Raw genomic sequence first — 25070 nt, forward strand, 5'->3', positions numbered from 1 at the left:
CTCTTCTTCCAGTCCAGCTCTCTGCTGTGGCCCAGGAAGGCAGTGGAGGATGGCCCAAGTCCTTGGGCCCTGCACCCGCATGGGAGACCAGGAGGAGGCACTTGGCTCCAGGCTTCGGATTGGCACAGTGTGCCAGCCACAGCGCGCCAGCTGTAGCGGCCATTTGGGGGGGTGAACCAACAGAAAGGAACACCTTTCTCTCTGTCTCTCTCTCTCACTGTCTAACTCTGCCTGTCAAAAAAAAAAAAATTTACAATGAGTAACACTATAAAGAAGTAGCCAGTTTTCTTTGGAAATTCATAATGAACGATATTGGCAATTCAGTTACACGAACATTATTCAACACTTACTAATATGTCAGGCACATTACCAGGCATGTGTATAACATTCACTTACTAATTCATTCACTCATTCATTTATTCATTCAATAAATATTTACTGAGTGAACAGGCACTGTGACTGTCTTAATAGTCAGGATTTGGTAGTGACCAATGCAGATATAGGTTCTGCTGGCATGAAGTATGTGCTTTATTGGGGAGACAGATATTAAACAATGAACTCTGTAATTATTTCATTTCCATTGATATAGGTGTCATGAGGGAGACATACTGAGACATGTAAGAAAGTAGTATAGAATGGCTTGGAATTATCTGGTGGTAGTGGCTTGATGGTCTGGATAATTAGTCCAGGTTTTCTGTATATTAATATGTTTTCCTCCCAATGCAATTGCTTTCAAAAGAACAACAATTTCTAATATTTGTTGGGGGCTTAATACAGTTTTTTAATGCCTTATCCCATCTGATAGATCATGCATTAGATCAAGATTGTATACTAAACTGTGGTACACAGTTCAGTTAAACTGCTCTAGTGTTCTAGTAATAGGAGGTGGGCCATACTGAGCCCTATTATGTGCCAGACACTATTTCTCATACATCCTTATATAAGCCCATGTCAGAGCATATACAGTCAGGTTCCTCATCTGTATATTAAACACAACTTTAATAAAAAATTTTATCTGTACTGAACATGCACAGAATTTATTTCTTGTCATTATTCCCTAAACAATACAGCTATTTGCAATGCATTTACATTACATTAGGTATTATAATTTATCTAGAAATGATTTAAAGTATATGGGAGGATGTGCATAGGTTATATGCAAATACCACACCATTGTATATCGGGACTTGGAACAACCATCCCATGTATACCAAGGGACAACTGTATTACTTTGAGATTTAAAGAATGAATAAGTAAGCTGCCAATGCCACATAGCTAGAAGTTGGCAAAGTCAGCATTCGAAAATAAGTCCATTTGATTCTAAATCCAGTGCTCTTTCTACCATATTCATCACAACATGTGACCAAGTCAAGGGAATACTTGACCTATTTTTTCCTTTCAAATATGAGCCGTATCACTATAGCCATGTTGATGAAACCCTCCAACGCCAGGTCATTCATTTCAAAAACTGAATCATCTAAAGGGTAGTTTGTTTTCAGCAGCCTCAAATATGCTACTTATGGGCAGATGTTGCCTATGAACTTTTCAGTAAGTTGTATAGCTGTAATGTAAGAACAGCCTTCATTTGTATGTGGTTATATATGTGAGGAAAATTGCTAGCAAGGACTCTCACTAATTATATTTTTTCTTCTAAAAATCTTCTTATAGGTAAAAAATCCAACCCACATTAGTGTCATAATGGCATAATTATTTTTTTACATTTGTATGCATTTATTGCACACTTATTCACCTGTTCATTAATTGCACAAATATGTTCAATGCTCATTTAGTGTCAGGCACTCTGCCTAGGGCTATGGAGGTTATCAAGTTAAATTAGACACAGAGTTTATCTATAGGAAGCCTGTGGTGGCATGAGAGAGATCCAGCATGCATAAATAACCACACAGCACAGTAGAAAGTTACATGACTTTTCTTGGAAAAAAAGATAAATGAGGCATAAGTTTCATAAAGGTAAAACATAATGACTTGGATTCTGAAAGCAAGAAGAATAAAATTCTGTACAAGTTCAGAGGAATGAAAGATTGCTACCAGGTAAAAGGAGGAGAAAAATCATCTTAGACTGATCATTTGTAGTGATTTTTTTTGGTATGTGAGACAAAAATACATGATAAGAATGTTTAAAAATTTGAAATTAATACTTATGATAAATTGACATTTTAAGAATAGAACTTCAACACAACAGAAGTATTAAATTTTCCTTAAGGAAAAATTGGAGTTTCAGAGGACATTTATAAAAGATTGCTAGGCAGGAAATAATAAATATTAAATTACTCCATTCCATCATGTCTGGGTTAATTTGCAATTGACTGCTAAAAATAGATTACTATTAATTTAATTTTGTTTTAATATTTATGTTGGATATTGACATTTTAATGATTCCTAGCATTAATAATAATTAGTAGGTAATTAAAACAAACTGCCCATGGAACAAGGGGAGAAACAGAAAAAAATCATTTGGAAATGAGAAGTGTTTGTTAAAAGGAAAATCCACTTTATTCAGAAGCATAAAATAGCAAAACCTTGCAGATCTCCTTTCTGTCCTCTTTTATTAGTTACTTTTCAAAATTTGATTGTGTTCATTGGTCAAATAATTCTTATTTTTAAATTGCTGACTCAACTTAACAGCCTGAGTTGCTTTAATTATCATTAGAAATGTGGCTTTGCAATAAAGATGGGGTTGACTGTTTTGTGGTTGATGGATGGAGCAAAATGGAATCCTTCAACCCTAAAGATGAAGGCATCGAGCATCCTGGAAATTGGATACAGCTTAATAGCCCAAGAGAACAATTTTCAGAATAGAATCCTGATCTTTTCCTCATGGATAAATCAGCTTTACTCAGCTAATAGTGGAAATACGTTTTGGCTAGCAAATGTATAGTTAGAAACTCATAGACTAAAGGAATCTCCTTGAAATGTGGTTTGAAAATAAATAAATATATGTTTTGTAATAATATCTCAGAAAGGTTTAAAAAGGCTCAGAAAAATGACTGATTCAGTTTCGCCATCTGTCCTTAGGACACCATGTTTAGTTCTTCTGGGACAATGGTTGTAAACACTGTAAAAGTTCCAATTTTAAAAAGACTTTATTCATTTATTTCAAAGATGTATTTGAAAGTCAGATTTACAGAGAAAGAGAGACTGACAGAGAAAGAGAGAGCTAGAGAAAGAAAGAAGGAAGGAAGGAAGGAAGAGAGAAGACAGAAAGACAGAAAAGAAGGAAGGAAGGAAGGAAGGAAGGAAGGAAGGAAGGAAGGAAGGAAGGAAGGAAGAGAGAAGAAAGACAGAAAGACAGAAAAGAAGGAAGGAAGGAAGGAAGGAAGGAAGGAAGGAAGGAAGAGAGAGAGAGAGAGAGAGAGAAAGAAAGAAAGAAAGAAAGAAAGAAAGAAAGAAAGAAAGAAAGAAAGAAAGAAAGAAAGAGAAAGAAAGAAAGAAAAAAGAAAGTCAGTTTTCCATCCACTGATTCACTCCTCAAGTGACTGCAATGGCCAGGGCTGAGCCAGGCTGAAGGCAGGAGATTCATTTCATCTGGGTCTCCCACATGGGTGGCAGAGGCCCAAGAATCTGGACTATCTTCTGCTGCTTTTCCCAGGCCATTAGCAGGGAACTGGATTGGAAGTGGAACAGCTGGGACATGAACTGGCATCCTTATGGAATGCTGATGTCACAGATGGTGACCTTACCCACTACGCCATAACTCCAGCCCATTTAAAAAGGACTTGAAAGATGGGATTTCCTTATACCAAGCACATCAAAGTGGAATAGAATGATGTGTGAAAAGCAGATCAATGAAGGCCATCTTAGGAGAATTTATAGTGAATATGCCTCAATTTATTAATTCAATAACCTGAATAATGATAATTTATCAAGCACTTCCTATATGCCAGGTGTGCTTCTACATACTTTACCTGGATTTTACTTAATCCTCACAACTCTTTCATAGATATACTAATTCATATCTCCTTTATGCAAATGAGGAACATGAAAAGATTAAGTAAATTGCTAGTTATTGACAACACTTCTATCCTAATCCAGGCACTCAGTCTACAGCTAGTGTTCTTAACATTGTGTTAAATAATTGTTGGAAAACAAGCTTAAAACCAGGCAAAGGTCTTTGGGATAAAGGTCACAAATCATTATTTTCCAGTTATATTACTCTTTATCCTTATTTGACCTTTACTGTCAGCCAACCCCAACACATAAATTTGGGACACATATTCATTTATCTCAACACTTTCTTTTCTCTTGACCACACAATATGTCTTTATGCCCCTAGTATGTGGTATTTAATTTGACCACGGACTTTCTCCATGCTCTTGAATTCTAATAGTTTTGGTTTGCTGGGCTGTGTGCACTTTAGCAGCAAAGAGTACTCATGAAAGAGCTTAAAACTCTCCATAGAGCCACTGTCTCTCATCAGCTTGACTGTTATCTTTTAAATCTAAATGAATGCAGGATGGTGAAATTGGAAGGAGTATGTAGTAGTTATCGAAGTCTGTGATATTATAATAAAATACCATAGACTGGGTAGCTTATAAACAAAAGATTTTTTCTATTTTTTTAAATTACTGAGAGAGAGAGAGAAAAACTGACAGTGGGTGAGTAAGTGAGCTCCTCATTTACTGGTTCACTCTACAAATGCCTGCAGTATCAGAAGCTGGGATCTCAATCCAGGCCTCCTACAAGGATGGCAGGGACCTAACTCCTTGAGCCATTTCCTGTGCCTCCCAAGGTATGCATCAGCAGAAAGATGAGTCAAGACCTGGAGCTGGGGATCAAACCCAGTTTCTCTAATGTGGGATGCAGAAATTCTAACTGTTAGGCTAAATGTCCACTCCCAACAACAGTAATTTATTTCTCACAATTCTGCAGACTGGGAAGTCCAAGGTCAAAACACTGGCAGATTCAGTGTCTGGTCAGAATACGCTTTCTGTTTCACAGACGATACCTCCTAACATGTCCTTACATGCTGAAAGCATGAATGGGTTCCCCTGGGCTCATTTCATAAGGGCACTAATCCTCTTTCATGAGGGTGGAGCCTGTATGACCATATCACTTCCCCAAAAGCCCAAACTGATACCATTTTATTGGGGATTAGGTTTTTTTTTAAAGATTTATTTTTATTTATTTGAAAGTCAGAGTTACAGAGAGAGAAAAGAGGCAGAGAGAGAGAAAGAGAGAGGTCTTCCATCCAATGGTTCACTCCCCAATTGGCCGCAATGGCTGGAGCTGCGCCGATCTGAAGACAGGAGCCAGGAGCCAGGAGCCAGGAGCCAGGAGCCTCCCCTGGGTCTCCCATGCGGGTGCAGGGGCCCAAGGACTTGGGCCATCTTCTGCTTTCTCAGGCCATAGCAGAGAGCTGGATTGGAAGAGGATTAGCTGGGACTCAAACTGGCACCACATGGGATGCCTGCACTGCAGGCCAGGGCATTAACCCACTGTGCCACAGTGCTGGCCCCGGGGGATTAGGTTTTAACTTAGGAAGTTTTGGGGGACACACTCAGTCTAAGCAGTAATCACACTGACTGGCTATGATACCAATCCTACATGGAGTGAATATGCATTCAGCATGAAAGAATCAGTAGATTCTGTTTTCTGCTAAATTCCTGGAATAATTTAAACACTTAGAAAAGCATATGCAAATATTCAGGATGCTTTGGATTAATTCCATTAGTGAGCCAAATATCTATTTATTTCAAATCTAACCTAATGAGTTATATAAAAGGTAATATATAATAATTGTTATATGCCTGGCATTTCATTAGATCCTACAAAAGGACATAGATAGTCCTATGAAACATTTCTGTAAATTAAATGGACAGAAATTGTTCATAAACTGCTTTGATGATTTTTTATGCCTATATGGTCTAGCTTACTAATAACAAACCTCACACTTAATAAGTTCAAAAACACCTAAGTATTGTTAAGGAGACAGCACACAATATTTTTATGCATTTCATTGAGAAACATTTCCCTCAAAATCTAATATTGATGTTTTTTAAAAAAAGCAGCAATCAAGGCTTTTACTAGTATCTCTATCACATAGGTATCACCAGTTTGTGTTTTTCCAAATTCCATTTTTAGGCTGTGAATTTCTGCAAGGGGCAATACTGAATGAAATTTTCTGATTTGGATCCCATCAATTTTGAGAATAGACCAACAATGGTAACAATGTTCTCTGTATTCAAGTCTGCAGTTTTTCTGTTCTCTTGCAGAAAAAGCTCTTCCTTGTGCCATTTTGTATTTCCCTTTGAAAGTAATGTGGTATCTAGAGATGACAGGAACTGCAAGGCACTTGGTCTCATGGAGCACAGATGGGAATGTAAACAGAGAACCAGTGGGGAGTTAATTGTGTGGCATCTGGCACTGGTTCTAGCAGAGGCAAACAAGCCATCTTAACACTGCCTTTTGACAAGTTAGCATTGCCTCCTGAAGATAAAGGTGGAAAATGGAGCTCCTCAAACTTGTGCCCTCTACAAATGATTCATTGTTAGTAATTACTAATAGCAGAAGGAACCTCAATTACTCAGTGCATCTAGGACAGAAATAAAATGGGACTTTTTCCATTGTTACATTAAAAAATGGTGTTATATACAGAATATTCTTTTGGTTTTCTAGCCCTTTCTTTTCTTTTTTTCCCCTTTCTAGACTGTATTAATAGAAGGCTCCTGCCACCAACTATCTCTTCCTGAGTTCCATCCCTGCATCAGATAGGTTCATTTTGCCTCAAATGGAGACTGATTTCTCCAAGGAGAAGGCTCAAAGAAACAACATCAGCTGTTATATTCCCATTCATCTCACAAAAAAAAGATTGAAGTGGAAAAATCTGCTGATGTATTTAAGGAAGAAAGAGCCCAACTATGGTTGGGAAATTGCAATCAGAATAGTCTTGATACCCTAGTTAACATACAGCAAAGCATATATTTCTAGAAATGGGATGTGGGCACTCCCATGGGACTGTTTGAAGCCAAAGTGTTTTCTGACAAGTGAGTATGGCTGTCTTGAGAGCTGGCATGTACTGTCAAAGAGGGGAAGCTGGGAATTGGGAGATGTGAAACTATCAGCTCCATATATCAGCTGTCATTCAGAATGAAAGAAGCTACTGACAAAGCAATCCTTCTTTGTTCCTGAAGTTTGATTGATTGGTTGACCAAATTGGAAGGAAAAATTTGCTGCCAGTAGGGAAAAAGTCAAAACTGAGGTCCCAAACAAGCTTTGTTTAGAACTCTACAGGATATTAAATTATAGAGTGAGTTTTTTTCTATTTATTTTATAATCAGTGGGAAAGCACTTACTTAATAACCATGGAATTTGGATTTTAATTCCAATATTATCATCTAATTGTATGATTATAAAAATGTGATGTAATGTCCCTGAACTTTCTTGTGTATAAAATGAGTACATTGGATTAGATCAACATTGGGATCCTTCCAGTCATAAAATATAATCATTCCAGTTTTTGAATCAGATTTGTGACAGCATTTGGCCATTAGAAAATGGAAATTGAATAAAAATGGGCTCCCCATTTATTACATTTTGCCACTATTTCCAGATATCTGAAGCAACATCATCTGGGTAACAGCGATTTTTCTCCCAACAATTGAGTAAATAAATATGTGCTGCATAGATGAAAGCTAAATTCCAAACTCTTAGTAGCTAAGTGCTAATGAGTTGAAAATGAAAATAAGGGACAATGAATAGGGCTTTGCCTCTGACTCTAACATTTGTGACTTGCTAGGTTGGCAAACTAAGCACCTCCTGTGTAAACATGAATCAACAGTGACTGATTAATACCTTCTATGGCAAATGGCTTCCCCACAGTTAGAAGTTTGCAGTCAGCATCTATTGACACTTCATAATCCAGAAGGGCTTTGTCCATGATGAAGGCGTCTAGTTTCTCTGGATCATTCCTATATTTAGGACCAAGAGAAGAAAAGTGAAAATGATTCATTAGTGGGTATGAAGCACTAGTGTTGACAGCTGGCTTTTGTTTAGGGGACAGAAACCTGGACACTTAGGGCAGCACAAGCTACCTGGCTGCTGACTCAGCTTTGTTGACATACTGCTGACCTGTAGCACACAGATCAGGTGAAAGAGGCAGTCTAAAAAGACAGCATGTGTTTTTCCAGTGAGTTTATCTGCTACCTCTTTTTAATACTTCTAAATCCAACAACAAAGGAAAAACAGCTTTTAATTGAACAGTAGGTGCATAAGAAGGTTTGTGTTCGTTACATTATCACAGAAACTTCGTTTCAGGCATAGTATTCATTGTTCTCCATACATTTTATCACTCATAATGATTTTTAACTTGAAAGATGAGAAAACTGGCTCTCCCACAGTTGAAAGGACTTGCTATATATGTATTAAGTACTGGAGTTAGGGGGTCTCATTAATCAGTGTGTTGCAATTTTATTTCTTTATGTCATAGTCATACCTTTTAAAAATCAGATATTATTTCATATTTAGAAGTAGGCATTAAGGAAATACATATAAAAGTCTTTGAACTATAGAAGAAAAGCAAGTTATAGACTCTTTAAAGGCCATATCTCAGCATCAATAAGTAGAAGGGGATACTTATGTAATAAGTCTTAGTGACCTGATTTATTAATATATTTCCACCTAAAGATGCATATTTCACTCCTATCCCAGTGTACAGTTCAGGCAAAAATAATCCAAGGCATATGTTCCTGGGATATATTAGTAGGTCAGCAATAGAAAGAACTCAATTGAACATCAGACACTTTGGAAATCCTTGATGGAAATCTTTCCATTTTTTGAATGTAGGTACAGATAACTCAGAGGAAAGCTGTGTCTTAGCACAGGCAGAGCTTCCACAAAGAGAGAAGAATTTCAAAGGCTGTTGTTAAGATGCATACCATGACTGCTTTGTTTTCACCTTAAATCCTTTTTGGAAAAGTGGAGGACATACATCAACTTAGGAAAGGCTTTTCTCTGTTCCATCTGGGCTTATCAAGAATGGGGCTCTTTGAATTCACCACAGAAGAGTGTACTCTAAACTCAGAGGAGAATATGGCTAGAGCTCATCAAAAATTTAAAAGAGAAAGACACTCCCTCAACACCTGCAATATTTATCACTGGGCAGGAAATATCCTTACATGGATGGCTTTCTCTGGGTGCTAATTGATTATTGTTTCTTTTTCCTTTTCCTGCCATTCTAGGGAGTATAATTACTATCCAAAGTACTCCCACTTTTTCCAATGAGCCCATGTTTAGCTTTAACCAAAATGAAAGCACTTTGTAGCTCCATAGCAGTTTGAAACTTCAAAAAGGATGTGAACTGTCTTCTAGAAGCTGATAATGAGAAACCTTAATGGAATTCTGGTAATCAAATAGAAGTCAAGCTTAAAGATATTTCTTTACAGTTTGCCTGCTGCAAGGAAGGCATTTGGCATAGTAGTTAAAGCTGCTGCTTGGGACAGCTGCATCCAATACTCGAATGTCTGGGTTCGAGTCCTGGCTCTGCTCCCAGTTCCAGCTTCTTGCTAATGCAGGACCTGGGAAGTGGTGGTGATAGCTCAGGTAGTTATGTCTCCCATTTGGGAGATTTAGGTTGAGTTCCTTTCTCCTGTGTATTTTGAGGGTCATGGTGATCAAGTGGATGAGAGCTGTTATCTGTTTCTTTCTCTCTCTCTCCCTTTAAAAATGTTTGGCTGCCACAGGAGAAGAATTTATCTTGGTAGCTACATAGCAAAAAGTTGCTATTTACTAATATTCCATAAGTATATGTGGCAGCAATATCACCAGAGAAAAAAATTGAGATTCAATTCAGTATTTTGAACCAGTAATTCCTGAGATCCAGTGTTACTGGTATCCTTAAATAGCTACTCCTGATAAGTTATTGCAAAAATTGAGTTAGCTATGATAGATTTCTTTTGCATAAGAAGGCAAGAAACAATCAGCCCAGGAGTTTGACGGGATCCTAAGTCACACTGAGGAAGTGGCCAGGTATAATTCAGGTATAAGTAGCTCACTGCCACAGTTGGCAGGGCCTTCAATTGTTTCTCCCTCTATAGAATCATGCTGTCTTTTTAAGCATTCATTATATATATATATATAATATATATATTATATATATATATATCACATACCACAAAACAGTTACATTTCAATGGGGATAATTTATTAGAAAACTATCACTTCAGAAAGCAGGGCCTTTAGGGAGTAGGACTGAGCCCAGGGGAATTTTAATGGAAGAGGGAAGGACAAGTTCAACACATTGGGACCTGTCTTGCATAGGAAACTTCAGGGGTTGTGCCCTTCATGTAAAACTCTGAGATACCAGGCGATAACATGGTAACTGGGTTCCTTGGCATGGTGGTAAGAGCATAGGGAGTGGCTAGGTCGAAAGTGAAAAGAATGTCCTGAGAGGAAGAGTGAGAGGATGTTCATGATCGGCTCTGCCTCTATTCCAATCAATGAGTCACATGGGAACTTGTTTAAATGCAGATTCTAAGGCAGCAGATTTGGGCTGGGACCCAATATTTGAATCTCTAACCATCTCCCAGATACTAACAGGATACCAACTAGGTACTAACCTGAAGCTTCTAGAACTTGGACTATTTTTTATTTTTCAACACCAAAGACCTACTCTCCCACTGTGGTTCTAGACCAGTCTGAAGCAGTGGTTAAGTTCCAGAGACCTCTTCCTCACCCTGACTCTGGCACTTGTTAGTTGTATTACTATGGAAAATTTATTTCTTTCAGGCCTTCTAATCTGGGCCTGCTCTTCTAGTGATTGCTTCCTCCAAGCTAAGGTGGGGCCAGTGCTAAGCACAGGACCCTCTGAGTTAAAGGATTGTCTAAGTGGAATGGAACTGCTGGAGACTGTAGCAGTGACATGCCTCATCCTTTTCATGCTGTGAGCAGAGCCCAGTTTGTCAGCCACTACTATCTAGCTGGGAGCCATTGCCATTTCCCTGGCATCTTGTATTCTCTCTCAGCCGTAAACTTCCCTGAAGGAGAGAATACACAAGAGGATGTAGGAAGCAACAGAGCTGTGAACTATGTGTCAAATAGGGACCCTAATATTTTGATGTTGTTTCAAAATTTAAAATGTAGTTTCATACCATGTAAACATCACATACAACTTTGGAAATCTGGGAGCACAAGTCTTCCTTTCCAAGCTCTGGTTAAAAGTCCCTAAAATCCTTTAAGAGGCCTGGAGCTCTGGGAGTCATGAAATTGTTTATTTCCCTTTTTTCCTAAAAAAGTATTTGATGTGGTAGGCCCTACTGTACATTGGGAATATTACAGCAGCCAACCATGAAAAAATCAGTTTCCTCAGGCTACAGGATTCTAGAGATTGGAGGTTTGGATATCTGTCATTGTCTTGATGCCAACAGACAGGAAGGAGAGGATGTTCATCCTCAAGCAGTGATGCTTATCAGGAGCCAAACATTCCTGTATCCCAGGAAGGCTGGATGGGCAGAACCACAACTGCAGTGTCCTCCTTTGCATCAGCTGCACTGAATTACAGTCGCTGATAATCTGCCATAGCAATGTGATTGCTCTTGATTGCTTCTCATAAATTCTGATGATGATACAGGCATGGGAATCATTACCTTATATCTTATTTCATCTCTACAGGAAAGCTTTTAAGATAAATTCCATATTTTTTGTGGCAAGATGAGGCATTCCATGAGCTTGGAGAGTCACTGTGAAGAAAGAAGCTGCTTTGGGACACTTTATCCTTTGGCTACATTCCCTGTGTGTTTGATCATTTTAGCACTGTGGCTTTCTCAAGTGATGTCAAGCCAACATTTGTTTCTCCCACCATCTGCTACACTAATGACCCCACTGGTTCTTTGAGCAAAGCTACTGCCAACTTGAGACCATGCAGGTAACTAGAAATCTAGGCCACACAATTAAGTGCACACAATTCTATACTGCATCCTGGATCTCACACGGTGTGAGGTAATACTGAACATACAGTGGGTGTACTCGTTATTAAAAATTACAAATGTGCCACTAGCTACATTACTTCTACTTCAGTGAGAACACTTTAGACCCAAGAGGTATACACTCACTTCAAAAACTCCACTCCATCAGGGGTAGCTGGTACATTGTACCTTCTCATATACTCATGCATCTCTGGGAAGCTTTGTCTTACGTAATCTTCAGCACTGCTTTCCCGGACAGTTCCAAAGCGGAAGCCTTGGGAGGGATGATGCAGCTGTGAGAGAGAAAAAGAAATCGCTTTAATATAAATTATTCTTCAGGGGTTGGCATTGTGGCACAGAGGGTAAAGCTGCTGCCTGCAGTGCTGGCATCCCATATGGGTGCCGGTTTGTGTCCTGGCTGTTCCACTTCCCATACTGCTCGCTGCTGGTGACCTGGGAAATCAGCATAGGATGGCCCAAGAGGTTGAATCCTGCCACTCATATCAAAGACCCAGATGAAGCTCTTGGCCCAGCCCAGCCCTGGTTGTTGGGCCCTTTGGAGAGTGAACCAGCAGATGGAAGATCCCTCTCTCTCTGTAGCTCTGAGTTTCAAATAAATAAATAAATCATTAAAATATATAAATTATTTTTAGAATTGTCTTAAAAATTTTCCTTTCACCATTCTTTGGAAGCTAGTGATATTTTAGAGCTCTTCAAATATGCACAGGCATAAATATGCACATAGAGCTATCCAGACACAGGTCTATGCTCTTTCAGATCCAAGCTTTCTCATTGGTAATGCTTGTATGTCCAGAAAAAAAAAAACAGATGGCAATAATTAAAAAAAATACAAAGTAATTTTTTAGCTTTATCTTAAGAAGCTATTAGAATTCTTTAGAAGCTATATAAATTGGCCTGTAGAAAGAGCCTCATTGGTGTAAATTGCATATATGACAAGGTATACTCATGTTATTAAGATAATGAATGAAAGATTATGATACACTTTGGTTAAAACTACACAAAAGGCAAGTTAAAACTATACATCCTGATAGCATAAAAATATCTTAACAAATACTGTAAGTATGTCCCTTTTATGTTTATCAGTCCTTATGTTATATTTTCTTTCAAGTTTCTTGAATTTATTTTAGGAATTATCATGAGAGGATCTCTTTTCTTTAAGTAGCTATGTTTTCCAATGCTGAGTCATGCTGTATATTTGTTCAAATGCAGTGTATGTAAGACTTTTAGAAGCAACAAAGAGGAGTGGACCCAGTAATGTCATAGGTCTCTAAGGACCTCACAGTGATAAGAGGCAGCATTGGGAGTCCTGCTGAGATTTTCATCACTGGTAATGAAGATAAACCATATGGCACATTATTCATTGAGTGGTATAGAATCTAACTCTTGGACTACCACTACTGTAATAATGGGTCATATTATGAAAATAGTCAAATATCCTGTGGTCAGTTACATTTTAGAGACTATATTTTCCCACAATTGTTATAGTAAAATCCTTTTTTTCCATGTTGGCATAGCTTATAATTTTGACCAGAAGTTCAGGAGATAGAAATCCATGGATAGGCTTCATGGAATTTATAAATCTCTTGAAATTATAAGCAATATGTTGTGTAAATATGTGTTTGTAATTTTTTTCTTTTTAAAAATAATTAAGTCTTCAAGATTACAGCCCAAAGGTTAAGAATTTACTGAATATGGTAACAAATATCTTGTATTTCAAGATGAACTAGTTTTGAAATGTACTAAATGTCTAAAAATATGGCTACAGTTAAATAAACTATTTGGTACATCCCAGAATATCTTGAAAATTGTATAAATATAAATCATGTTTGTGAAGTATATTTAATAAAATAAGGCAAATGTTCATGTGGAAAATAGAAAAAGCTTTTAAATGGCTTGACCAAAAATTAAATATATATATTTATTTAAATACTGTAATCCTATTTATATGTTATATATGTATACACATCTTGGAAGCAAATATATCAAGATATTAGCAATGGCTGTTGCATTGATGGTGAAATTGCAAGTGCATTTATTTTTTACTTATCTATTATCTACAGAAACATGCATCACATTTATGAATTAAAATTTTTTTAAATCAGCAAAATGTCTTACTCATTCATTTACTCAACATTTATTGAAGGCCTACTATGTATATCACTCAGTTACTTGGGCCACAAAATTAAACACCTGTAATTCCTGTCATATAAGAACTCTCAGCACTTGGTTGCTCATAATACTGTTATTGGATACACAACTGTTGGTAGGTGATATGGCACACCTTTGTGTTTAAAGTAATTGCTCCATGAATGAAACAAATTCTAATGTTTTATGCCAGTATAACGTTAATGAGGCATAAATAATAATAGCTAACATTTATTGAATACTTCGTACGTGCTAAATGTGGTTCTTAGCACTTACATTCATTATCTTGTTTAATCCTCATAATAGCTTCATAAGAAATGTGCTATTATTACTCCCTTTTAAAGATTAGTATACTGAAGCTCAGGGAAGTGAAGTAACTGGCATAGGATCACACAGCTAGCAGTAGTAGGGACTAGATTATAATCCAAGTCTTTTTGATTTAAAACCCATTTGGTTGTCCAACACATCATTCTGCCTTCCAGCTCATAGCAGCAACAAGAGTAAAGATGTTTTATTACAAAGAACTCACTAGCCTTTTATAATTATTCTACTAGGGCCTTCGACCTCCTGGTAGTTCTTACAATATTAAAATTATCTCTCTGGCTTGAGCAATGCAAAATTTTTAGCATTTTATTTGTCCAAATATTGATTCTTTTCTTAATAACTAGATCAAGAATTTATTTAGAAAACTTTTATTTAATAAATATAAATTTCAAAAGTACAACTTTTGGATTATAGCAGTTCCCCCACCCCTCATAACCACCCTTCCACCCACAAACTATCCCATCTCCTACTCCCTCTCCCATTCATTCTTCATTAAGATTCATTTTTAATTATCTTTATACAGAAGATCAACTTAGTATATACTAAGGAAAGATTTCAACAGACTGCACCCACACAGACACACAAAGTATAAAGTACTGTTTGAGTACTAGTTATACCTCATATATCTTATATATCATATATATAAATTATATATATGATGTATATCATATATATACCTCATATATCTCATAGTACAACACATTAAGGACAGAGATCCTACATGGGGAGTAAGTGCACAGTGACTCCTGTTGTTGATTTAACAATTGACAATCTTATTTATGATATCAGTAATCACCCAAAGCTCTTGTCATGAGCTGCCAAGGCTATGGAAGCCTCTTGAGTTCACAAACTCCGACCTTATTTAGACAAGGCCATAGTCAAAGTGAGTTCTCTCGTCCCTTTGGAGAAAGGTACCTCCTTCTTTGATGGCCCATTCTTTCTGCTGGGATCTCACTCACAGAGATCTTTCATTTTTTGCCAGAGTGTCTTGGATTTCCATGCCTAGAATACTCTCATGGGCTTTTTAGCAGCATCCGAATAACTTAAGCGCTGATTCTGAGGCCAGAGTGCTGTTTAGGACATCTGCCATTCTATGAGTCTGCTGTGTATCCTGCTTCCCATGTTGGATTGTTCTCTCCTTTTTAAATCTATCAATTATTATTAGCAGACACTGGTCTTATTTATGTGATTCCTTTGACACTTAATCCTATCATTATGATCAATTATGAACTTTAACTGATCAGTTTAACTAATAAGATGGCATTGGTACCTGCCAACTTAATGGGATTTGGAGTCCCATGGCACGTTTCTAGCTTTACCCTGAGGGGTAAGTCCAAGTGAGCATGTGCCAAACTGTACATCTCCTCCCTCTATTATTCCTACTCTTATTTTTAACAGGGGTCAATTTTCAGTTGGATTTAAACTCCTAAGAATAACTGTGTGTTAATTAAAGAGTTCAACCAATGGTATTAAGTAGAAAAGGAAAATATTAAAAGGTATAAAATAGTAAGCTGATCCTCGTCAGTCAGGACAAGGGCTGATCAAGTCATTGTTTCTCAGTGTCCATTTCACTTCAACAGGTTTCCTTTTAGGTGCTCAGTTAGTTGTCACCAATCAGGGAGAACATACAATATTTGTCCCTTTGGGACTGGCTTATTTCACTCAGCATGATGTTTTCCAGATTCTTCCATTTTATTGCAAATGACCAGATTTCATTGTGTGTGTATGTGCTTTTTTTTTTTTTTACCACTGTGTAGTATTCTATAGAGTACATATCCTATAATTTTTTTATCCAGTCTTCTGTTGATGGGCATTCAGGTTGATTCCATGTCTTAGCTATTGTGAATTGAGCTGCAATAAACATTGAGGTGCAGACAGCTCTTTTATTTGCCAATTTAATTTCCTTTGGGTAAATTCCAAGGAGTGGGGTGGCTGGGTCATGTGGTAGGGATATAGTCAGGTTTCTGAGGAATCTCCAGACTGACTTCCATAGTGGTTTTACTAGTTTGCATTCCAACCAAAGTGGATTAGTGTGCCTTTTTCCCCACATCCTTGCCAGCATCTGTTGTTGGTAGATTTCTGAATGTGAGCCATTCTAACTGGGGTGAGATGAAACCTCATTGTGGTTTTGATTTGCATTTCCCTGATGGCTAGTGATCCTGAACATTTTTTCATGTGTCTGTTGGCCATTTGGATTTCCTCCTTTGAAAAATGTCTATTTAGGTTCTTGGCCCATCTCTTAAGTGGGTTGTTTGTTTTGTTGTTGTGGAGTTTCTTGATTTCTTTGTAGATTCTGGTTATTAATCCTTTAACTGTTGCATAGTTTGCAAATATTTTCTCCCATTCTGTTGGTTGCCTCTTCACTCCTGAGTGTTTCGTTAGCAGGACAGAAACTTCTCAATTTGATGTAATCCCAATTGTTAATTTTGGCTTTGACTGCCTATGCCTCTGAGGTCTTTTCCAAGAAGTCTTTGCCTGTGCCTATATCTTGCAGTGTTTCTCCATGTTCTCTAATAATTTTTTGGCGTCGGGTCATAGATTTAGATCTTTAATCCATGTTGAGTGGATTTTTGTGTAAGGTGTAAGGTAGGAGTCTTATTTCATACTTCTGCATGTGGAAATCCAGTTTTCCCAGCACCATTTGTTGAAGAGACTGTTCACCATCACCATCATCATCATTATCATCATACCATATATGTTAGGCATATAGGAGATGAATAACAAATATAGGCATATAGGAATAATAAATGATTCATCATTATTAAAAATAGAATTCCCTTACAGTCAACACATTACAAATTGTATACTTTCATCACATTTCATGTTACCTGTCTTCCCTCTTAAAAATAATTTCTATTCCTTTAATGCTTACATTAATACTTTCAAAACAAGATATTATCTTTTATTTCTCCGTGAGATTCTAATGGAAAAAGAAAACCAACAACAGCAGGCTACTCAGCAATCAAAGAAAAATAGAACCAGAAAAGGGATCTAAGAAGCAATTGATGTAACCCAGTGGGCCAACATAGTCCATTCTCTGTATAAATCGAATAGCCAGGAATGTCAAAAAGTCTGCATCAAGGATGGAGGATAAAAGTATACAAACAACTAAAGCAACTGAACTGCATTACAACCATCACCAGGAAGTCCTCGAGAGAGAAGCGTTTCTTAAAGTCTCAGCTGAATACTTCACTGGCTCTTCCAATTCTGTTTATATTTATGTCAACTGCTTTGGGTTTTGGGGAAATATCTAAGGTTAAACTATCTATTTGTATGTGAATTGTTCAGTATTAATGGAATACTGATCTCTACCTGGAGCATGTGGAGAACAATGAGATAGACATTTCCCAGAAAGCCAAGATGTGACTCAAAACAAATAGAAGCAAACTCAGGAAGCAAGCTTCTATATCCAAGGTTGATATCCTATTTTAGAGTCAAAACAATCCCAATACTGAGTATGTTCACTAAAGGTCTACATTTATATCTAACCAAGATTGATATTTAAATCATAAGTGGAACATAGTCACTTGACCTGGTACAATGTTCTTTGGAACTGGGTGGAAAGGATCATTCTTAACTTGTGCAATGGAATGGGACATACTAGATCTTGAACCATAGCTCCTCCCATTGCCATTATTTTATCTGCTTAAAACATATGGATTCTGTAATATCAGAAGATATCAGGGCCGAGGGGCTTAAAAGTCATCAATGTACTGTAATTATCTGCTAATTGCGGAATACTTTAGAGCAAAGCAAAATATACTAGCTGGGATTTCTTCAAACTGTATATTTTGATGAATTAAATCTAAGTTGAAGCCTAAGATTTTGGATCAACAAGCACCCAATTGATGCCAACCATAGTTCACAGATCAGACTTTGGTAGCAAGATTTTGTTTATAAGCCGGCGCCGTGGCTCAATAGGCTAATCCTCCGCCTTGCGGCGCTGGCACACCAGGTTCTAGTCCCAGTTGGGGCGCCAGATTCTGTCCCGGTTGCCCCTCTTCCAGGCCAGCTCTCTGCTGTGGCCCGGGAGTGCAGTGGAGGATGGCCCAAGTTCTTGGGCCCTGCACCCGCATGGGAGACCAGGAGAAGCACCTGGCTCTTGCCTTCGGATCAGTGTGGTGCGCCAGCCACAGTGCGCCAGCTGTGGCGGCCATTGGAGGGTGAACCAAGTCTCTGTCTCCCTCTCTCACTGTCCACTCTGCCTGTACAAAAAAAGAAAAAAAGAAAAAAAAAGATTTTGTTTATGACATCACTGTTTAGTACCTTTTAAGCTGTCTCCTATGACAAGGAAATCATTCCTCTCAAGGCATATCTTTGGAATGTGAAAGATGTCTGTGACACCACTCAACCAATGCATTCTATCTGAATATAATAATAATAATTAAAATAATAATGAAACAACAGCCAACACTTTGAATATTTCCTATATGCTAATATATTTAAATATATATTGCTATTTTTATTATTTATTTTTCCATATGAGGATCTGAAATTTGGGAAATTTAGCACATTATCTATGTCTAACAGAAAGTGATAAGGTTGGCTTTGAATATGACTGACTTGAAGCCTTCACTTACCCTAATCTAGCACCATATTCTGTACTTTATAGACTGATATTATTGTCAAAGTTTTGGTGAAATGTTAAATAATATATACATATTTTTGCCACAATTGAAGAAGTATTATAGTTGTGGTCAAATAATGCATAATGCAAACTAGATACTTGTTTGAAAGAGAGTACTACTGACAATTATACAGAGATAATACTAGAACCGTCCAAGAAAAACAAGGATGTTTAACTTAGTTATCATTCACACTCTGAACATTAGAATACAGGAAAGAAAGACTCCAAATAATTTTACTGAGCCCTACCAAATAATATTTTCAATGTGAATTACTGAGTACAACTTATGCTGCAATTATTTTTTTCTACATCATTCCTATTTTAATCTACAGAGGCTGCTCTCCCTATTTGAAGGTAGGCAATTTACTGCCTCACCATTCATTTCCAGTTTGAAGATCTCTATGTTAGGCCAGCTAATATCAAGACAACAACATTCTTTGATATCATGTTTGATTTATATAAGCTTTAGCCCAGGTCCTTCCAACAACTTGAATCATTGCATCAAGTCTCTTATACAGACTAGGGGTCAGCAAACTATGGTCCAAGGGCCAAATCCAGCCTGCTACCTGTTTTTGTAAATCAAGTTCTATGGAAGACAGACACATCCATTCAAATTTACATATTGTCTATTGCTGCTTTTGTATAATAGCAGAGCTGAGCAGGTATAAAAGAGAGCGTATGTCCCATAAACCCTAAAATATTCACTATCTGGCCCATACAGAAAATGTTGGCCAGCTTCTGTTATGGTCAATATGACACTGACTAGCTTCTTGACTCTCATATTTAAAATTTCCTCTCTATTCTATAATCCTAGTGGTCACTTAGGAAGAGTCACCTTTTCAGGTGAATGAACAGAAGCAGGTATGATAAACCTCAGCAGACTTCCTGGAACTGCCTGTGTGAGGCTTTAGTTTGAGGACACTTCTCATTTCCAGCTAAGACTGGGGATCAGTCTTACAACTGGAGGTCCCAACAACTAAAGTTCTTTGTTTCTTTCTAGAACTAGTAATGGGAAGGATCCAGTCACAAAACTTCAAATTTTAGCATTACTATGACACTAGGATTAATTTTAAATCACGTCCCAGGGGTAGATCTATTGGATCAGCCTTTATGGGCCTGCAGTTATGAGAACTACATGAGTAGCATGCCTACTCATGTCAGCTGAGTTCTTTGTGCATTCTGTCTCCTTTGTGTTTTCCTCCATTCCTCATCCTGTGATACAGGCTTTGTATATCTGCCTTCTCACCAAAGCTAGAGTTATTTATTTTCTATATTATGTCTTCCATTATTTTAATAATGATAATAGCTAACCTTTATTGAGTACCTCCTTCATTCCAGGAACTGTGCCAAGATCTTAAATTCATCACCTCATTTACTCTTTACAGAATAACTTTGTGTATGTACAGTCATTATCCCTGCTTTAAAGATGCAGTAACTGAAACTTGAAGTGATCAAGCAACTTGTTCAAGGCCAGACCACCACAGAGTGGCAGATCAAGGAAATGAATCCAGAAATCTGAGAACAAGTATTATTAGTCTCCAGTTTACTTCTTCTTACTATATTATTTATTATTGTTCTCTAGTAAAATATAACTGCCTTCAGGAAAAATTTTTCTTCTTTGAGAAGCTATTGATAAGATAGGCATTCCTCAAACCTAATGAGCAATTTAATTCAAAGGACTAATGCCAATTTACAGAAATAAGACAAACAGCCCATACCATACTTGTTGGGATTTTAAACCAGATATTTGTCACAGTTATAGAAACAAGAGCAAGAAGAGCAACATTTGAACTGTACTATTTACAAAGTACACCCATGCCTTATTATTCTATTCATAATACATAGTCTGATGACTTCTGTGTTCTATTCATAAAAGGAAAAATAGATGGATTGGCTATATTCCTTAAAATAAGACATTCATCCTGTGTGCTATGGTGTTCAAATTCTTGATTTCAACATCTAGCAATTTTGATGAAGCCTGTAGTGGGCCTGAGCCCTGCTTTTTCTCTCGACTGCACACATATTTCATCTTCCTCCCCTACACATGCACATTTCTGAAGCCACATTGTCCATCTTAATGCTTCTTTTTCCTACTCTACTTGGTTTACAGGTGGAGGTTAGGGAACGAGTCAAGACAGGAGACTATAATAATATAGAGCCCAGGTTAAGGGAAAGATGAATAGCAAGAGGAGATGTTAGAGATAATTTTACTGCATTTATTTTTATAAATAACAACACAGCTAATTTCCTTTTATTAAGCATTTTCCATGTGCCAAGCATTATGAAAATACCTTAATTTGTATTATATACTTTAAATCTCATAATGATGATGATAACTGAACAATATTTGTCATCTCCAAATTTTACAAGAGAAAATAGGGTTAGTTTACATAATTTTTCCCAGGTAACTCAGCTTGTAAGCATAATAGGGTTTTTTTTTTTTAATTTATTTGAAAGACAGAGTTACAGAGAGAGAGGTAGGGACAGAGAGAGGTCTTCCATCCGCTGGTTCACTCCCCAGATGGCTGCAATGGAGCTGTGCCGATCCGAAGCCAGGAGCCAGGAGCTTCTTCCAGGTCTCCCACGTGGGTGCAAGGGGCCCAAGGACTTGGGCCATCTTCCACTGCTATCCCAGGCCACAGCAGAGAGCTTGATCAGAAGAGGAGCAGCCGGGACCTGAACCAGCACCCATAAGGGATACTGTTGCTTCAGGCCAGGGTGTTAACCTGCTGAGCCACAGTTCTGGCCCCCAATAGGGAGTTTTGAACTTGGACTGACTCCAGCCTGATCCCAGAGCCTTTTTATCTGAATATTATATATACTACTATTATGCCCAGTTCAGTTGTCCCCAAAGACCACCAAGGAGCCGATACCGCTGTAAAGCACACGAGAGTTTTATTGCAGGTCGGGGCCTGGACTCTCAATCAAAACCAACGCAGCGGGTCTGAGTTGAGAGCCCCGACCCTCCAGTTAACAGGGTTTTTATAGGGTTTTCAGAGACATTCTATACATCATGGTACCATTTAGCAAATCATCTCATCCCGCGAGAAATTCAAAGGACATCTCTTAGAATTGATTAGTGCATCCAGTGGCGGGAACGGACCTACTAAAGGTGGTTGGATGGCTTTGGGGTTGATGCCTTTTGAATTGATTGGCCGAGCATAGGGTCCGAGCTGCTGGGGTGTACGTGCCTAACTGCAGGGTCTCAGGTAGCTATCAATCACCTTATCTGCCCTGAGAAGACAAGGAACTCTAGGTATTTCTCTGTTATCAGTTAATCGGCTGTTGCTAGGAGAGTTTATCACAAGGGGAGTTCATTTATTTACTTTTAGGAGCTTCTGGCTTAGGGTTCTGGGCCTGGTCAGGCCCAATTTACAAGATGGAGGCCTAATTTAAAATAGTTACACCTTGATCCAGGCTCAGGTCTCACACTACTTCCTGATCAATACAAAGAAATTTAGGTCCATCATGAAAATAATGAAGAAATGACTTTTCTGTGGTCACCCAAATAATGCAAAAGTGAGCTTGAAAAATCCTAACTCAGGTCAAACATTATCTATCAATTCCTCTCATGAATATGACTGATAAAATAAAATAATGGCTCTTTATTTCTTCATTAGAGTATCCCATGTTCTACCACAGTTTCAAATCTACTATGAAATGCTTTCAGTCTTATTTCCTTTTCTAAGGAATAATTTTATGAATTAAATTTCCTCAGCAATATCCATAAAATAGCATCAAAATTTTCATTCACTGAGTCCTTGGATAACCTTGCCATCTTCTCTCTCACTTATATATATATTACAAGAGAAGAGCCTACTGACATGAAGTCAGGTGGTTTCTGCCTTTAGACACAAACTTCTATCTACCTTTTTCTTTCTATCTACCTTTTTCTATCTCCTCTTTCTTTCAAGCAAGTCATTTTGTTGTACTTCTTCTCTGACCCTGGTTTCAATGTCTTCTTATTCTTTTCATCTGCAACAGCCTTTCTTTTTCAGTTCACTGAGCCCCTTCCAATTGTCTTGTTGAGAAATCTCCCTTAAGTCTCATTTTAAACAGACACATAGACCAGTGGGAGAGAATAGAGAGTCCAGAAATAAATTCATTCATTTACAGCCAACCAGTTTTAACAAAAGTGCCAAGATCACACAGCAGGGAAAGGACAGTTTCTTCAGTAAATGGTGCTAGGAAAACTGGATAGCCATATCCAGAAGAGTGAAATTCAATTCTTTTTTCATACTGTATGTGAAAATAACCTAAAAGTTAATTTAATATTTAAAGGTAAGACCCAAAACTATGTCAGTGTTAGAAGAACACAGGAAAAATCTCTGAAATTAATCTGGAAAATGATTTACTTTGGATGTAACCTGGAAAGCACTAGCAACAAATGTAAAAATAGACAAATAGAATATCAAACTAAAACATTTCTTCACAGCAAATGAAACAATGGAGTGAAGAGATAACCTTCAAATTGAGAGAAATATTTGCACAATATACATTTGATAAAGGGTTATTATCCTAAATATATAAGGAACTCAACTCAATAGCAAGATAATAAATGACATAATTTAAAAATGGACAAAAAGCCTGAGTAGGTCTTAAGAAAAGAATGGGCCATCAAAGAAGGAGGTACCTTTCTCTGAAGGGAGGAGAGAACTTTCACTTTGACTATGACCTTGACTGAATAAGATCAAAGTCGGCGAACTCAAAAGGCTTCCATAGCTTTGGCAACTCATGACTAGAGCCTAGGGTGATTACTGACACCATAAACAAGAGTGTCAAATTGTTAAGTCAACAACAGGAGTCACTGTGTACTTACTCCTCATGTGGGATCTCTGTCCTTAATGTATTGTCCAATGTGAATTAATGCTATAACTAGTACTGAAACAGTATTTTACACTTTATTTTCAGTGTGGGTATAAACTGATGAAATCATTACTTAATAAATACTAAATCGATCTTCTGTATATAAAGATAATTGAAAATGAATCCTGATGTGAATGGGATGGGAGAGGGGGCAGGAGATGGGAGAGGTGCGAGTGGGAGGGGAGTTATGGGGGGGGGAACCAATGTAATCCATAAACTGTACTTTGGAAATTTATATTTATTAATAAAAGTAAAAAAATAATAAAAAAGAAATGACCTACTCAATGACCAATAGAAACATGAAAAAAAGTCCTCAATATCACTAGTCAACAGGGAAATGCAAGTGAAAACCACAATAAGATAGTCCTACTCATGTTAGGATGGCTATTATCATAAACACCAAAGATATCAACTGTTGGTGAGGATGTGAAGAAAAGGGAATACTTGCACACTACTGGCGGGAATGTAATTTAATCTTACTCAAGTGGAAAACTGTATAGTTCCTGAAAAAATTAACAATTTAGCTACATATGATGCAATAATCTCCTTACTGAGTAAATATCCTTTGAATGAAGGATATCCTTTGGATAAAGTAAAGGAAATAGTACATGAAAGAGACATCTGCACTCTCATGTTTACTGCAGCACTATTAACAATAGCCCAGACACTGACTCAACCTAAGTGCTCATCAACTGATGAACAGATAGAGTATATATTAAATACATATATTATGAAAAAATATATATAACATACATGAGAATACAGACACACACAATGGAATACTATCCAGCCTTACTTAAAAAGCATGAAATCCTGTCATTTATGACATCATGGATGAATCTGGAAGACATTATATTAAATGAAAAAAGCCAGTAAAAGAAAGACAAATACTATGTGATTTTACTCATACATAAAATCTAAAAAAGCTTATCTTGTGGAAGTAGAAAGAATGGTGGTTACAAGAGGTTGGGGAAGTTGGCATGTGGGTTGGCAAATTTTTCAATAAAAGAATACGAAACTACAGTTAGGTACGTTTCAAAAAAGTTCAAGGGAATGCAAACTGGTAAAGCCACTATGGAAGTCAGTTTGGAGATTCCTCAGAAACCTGAATGTAAACCTACAAGACAACCCAGCCATCCCACTCCTTGGAATTTACCCAAAGGAAATTA

General features: G+C 37.4%; 1 protein-coding gene across 1 annotated transcript in view; it reads right to left on the minus strand.

Moving 5' to 3' along the window:
- GRIN3A (glutamate ionotropic receptor NMDA type subunit 3A) overlaps nucleotides 1-25070 on the minus strand; it is a 222343-nt gene that overhangs the window by 57359 nt on the left and 139914 nt on the right. Inside the window, exons 4-5 of the mRNA XM_002708146.6 lie at nucleotides 12066-12211; nucleotides 7813-7928 (exon numbers count right to left, since the gene is read on the minus strand). Coding sequence (XP_002708192.3) covers nucleotides 7813-7928; nucleotides 12066-12211 — 262 coding nt within the window. The remainder of the gene's footprint in view (nucleotides 1-7812; nucleotides 7929-12065; nucleotides 12212-25070) is intronic.

The sequence above is a fragment of the Oryctolagus cuniculus genome, chromosome 1 (genome assembly GCF_051225735.1).
Source record: "Oryctolagus cuniculus isolate XC-2025 breed Fujian yellow rabbit chromosome 1, ASM5122573v1, whole genome shotgun sequence".
Taxonomy (NCBI): domain Eukaryota; kingdom Metazoa; phylum Chordata; class Mammalia; order Lagomorpha; family Leporidae; genus Oryctolagus; species Oryctolagus cuniculus.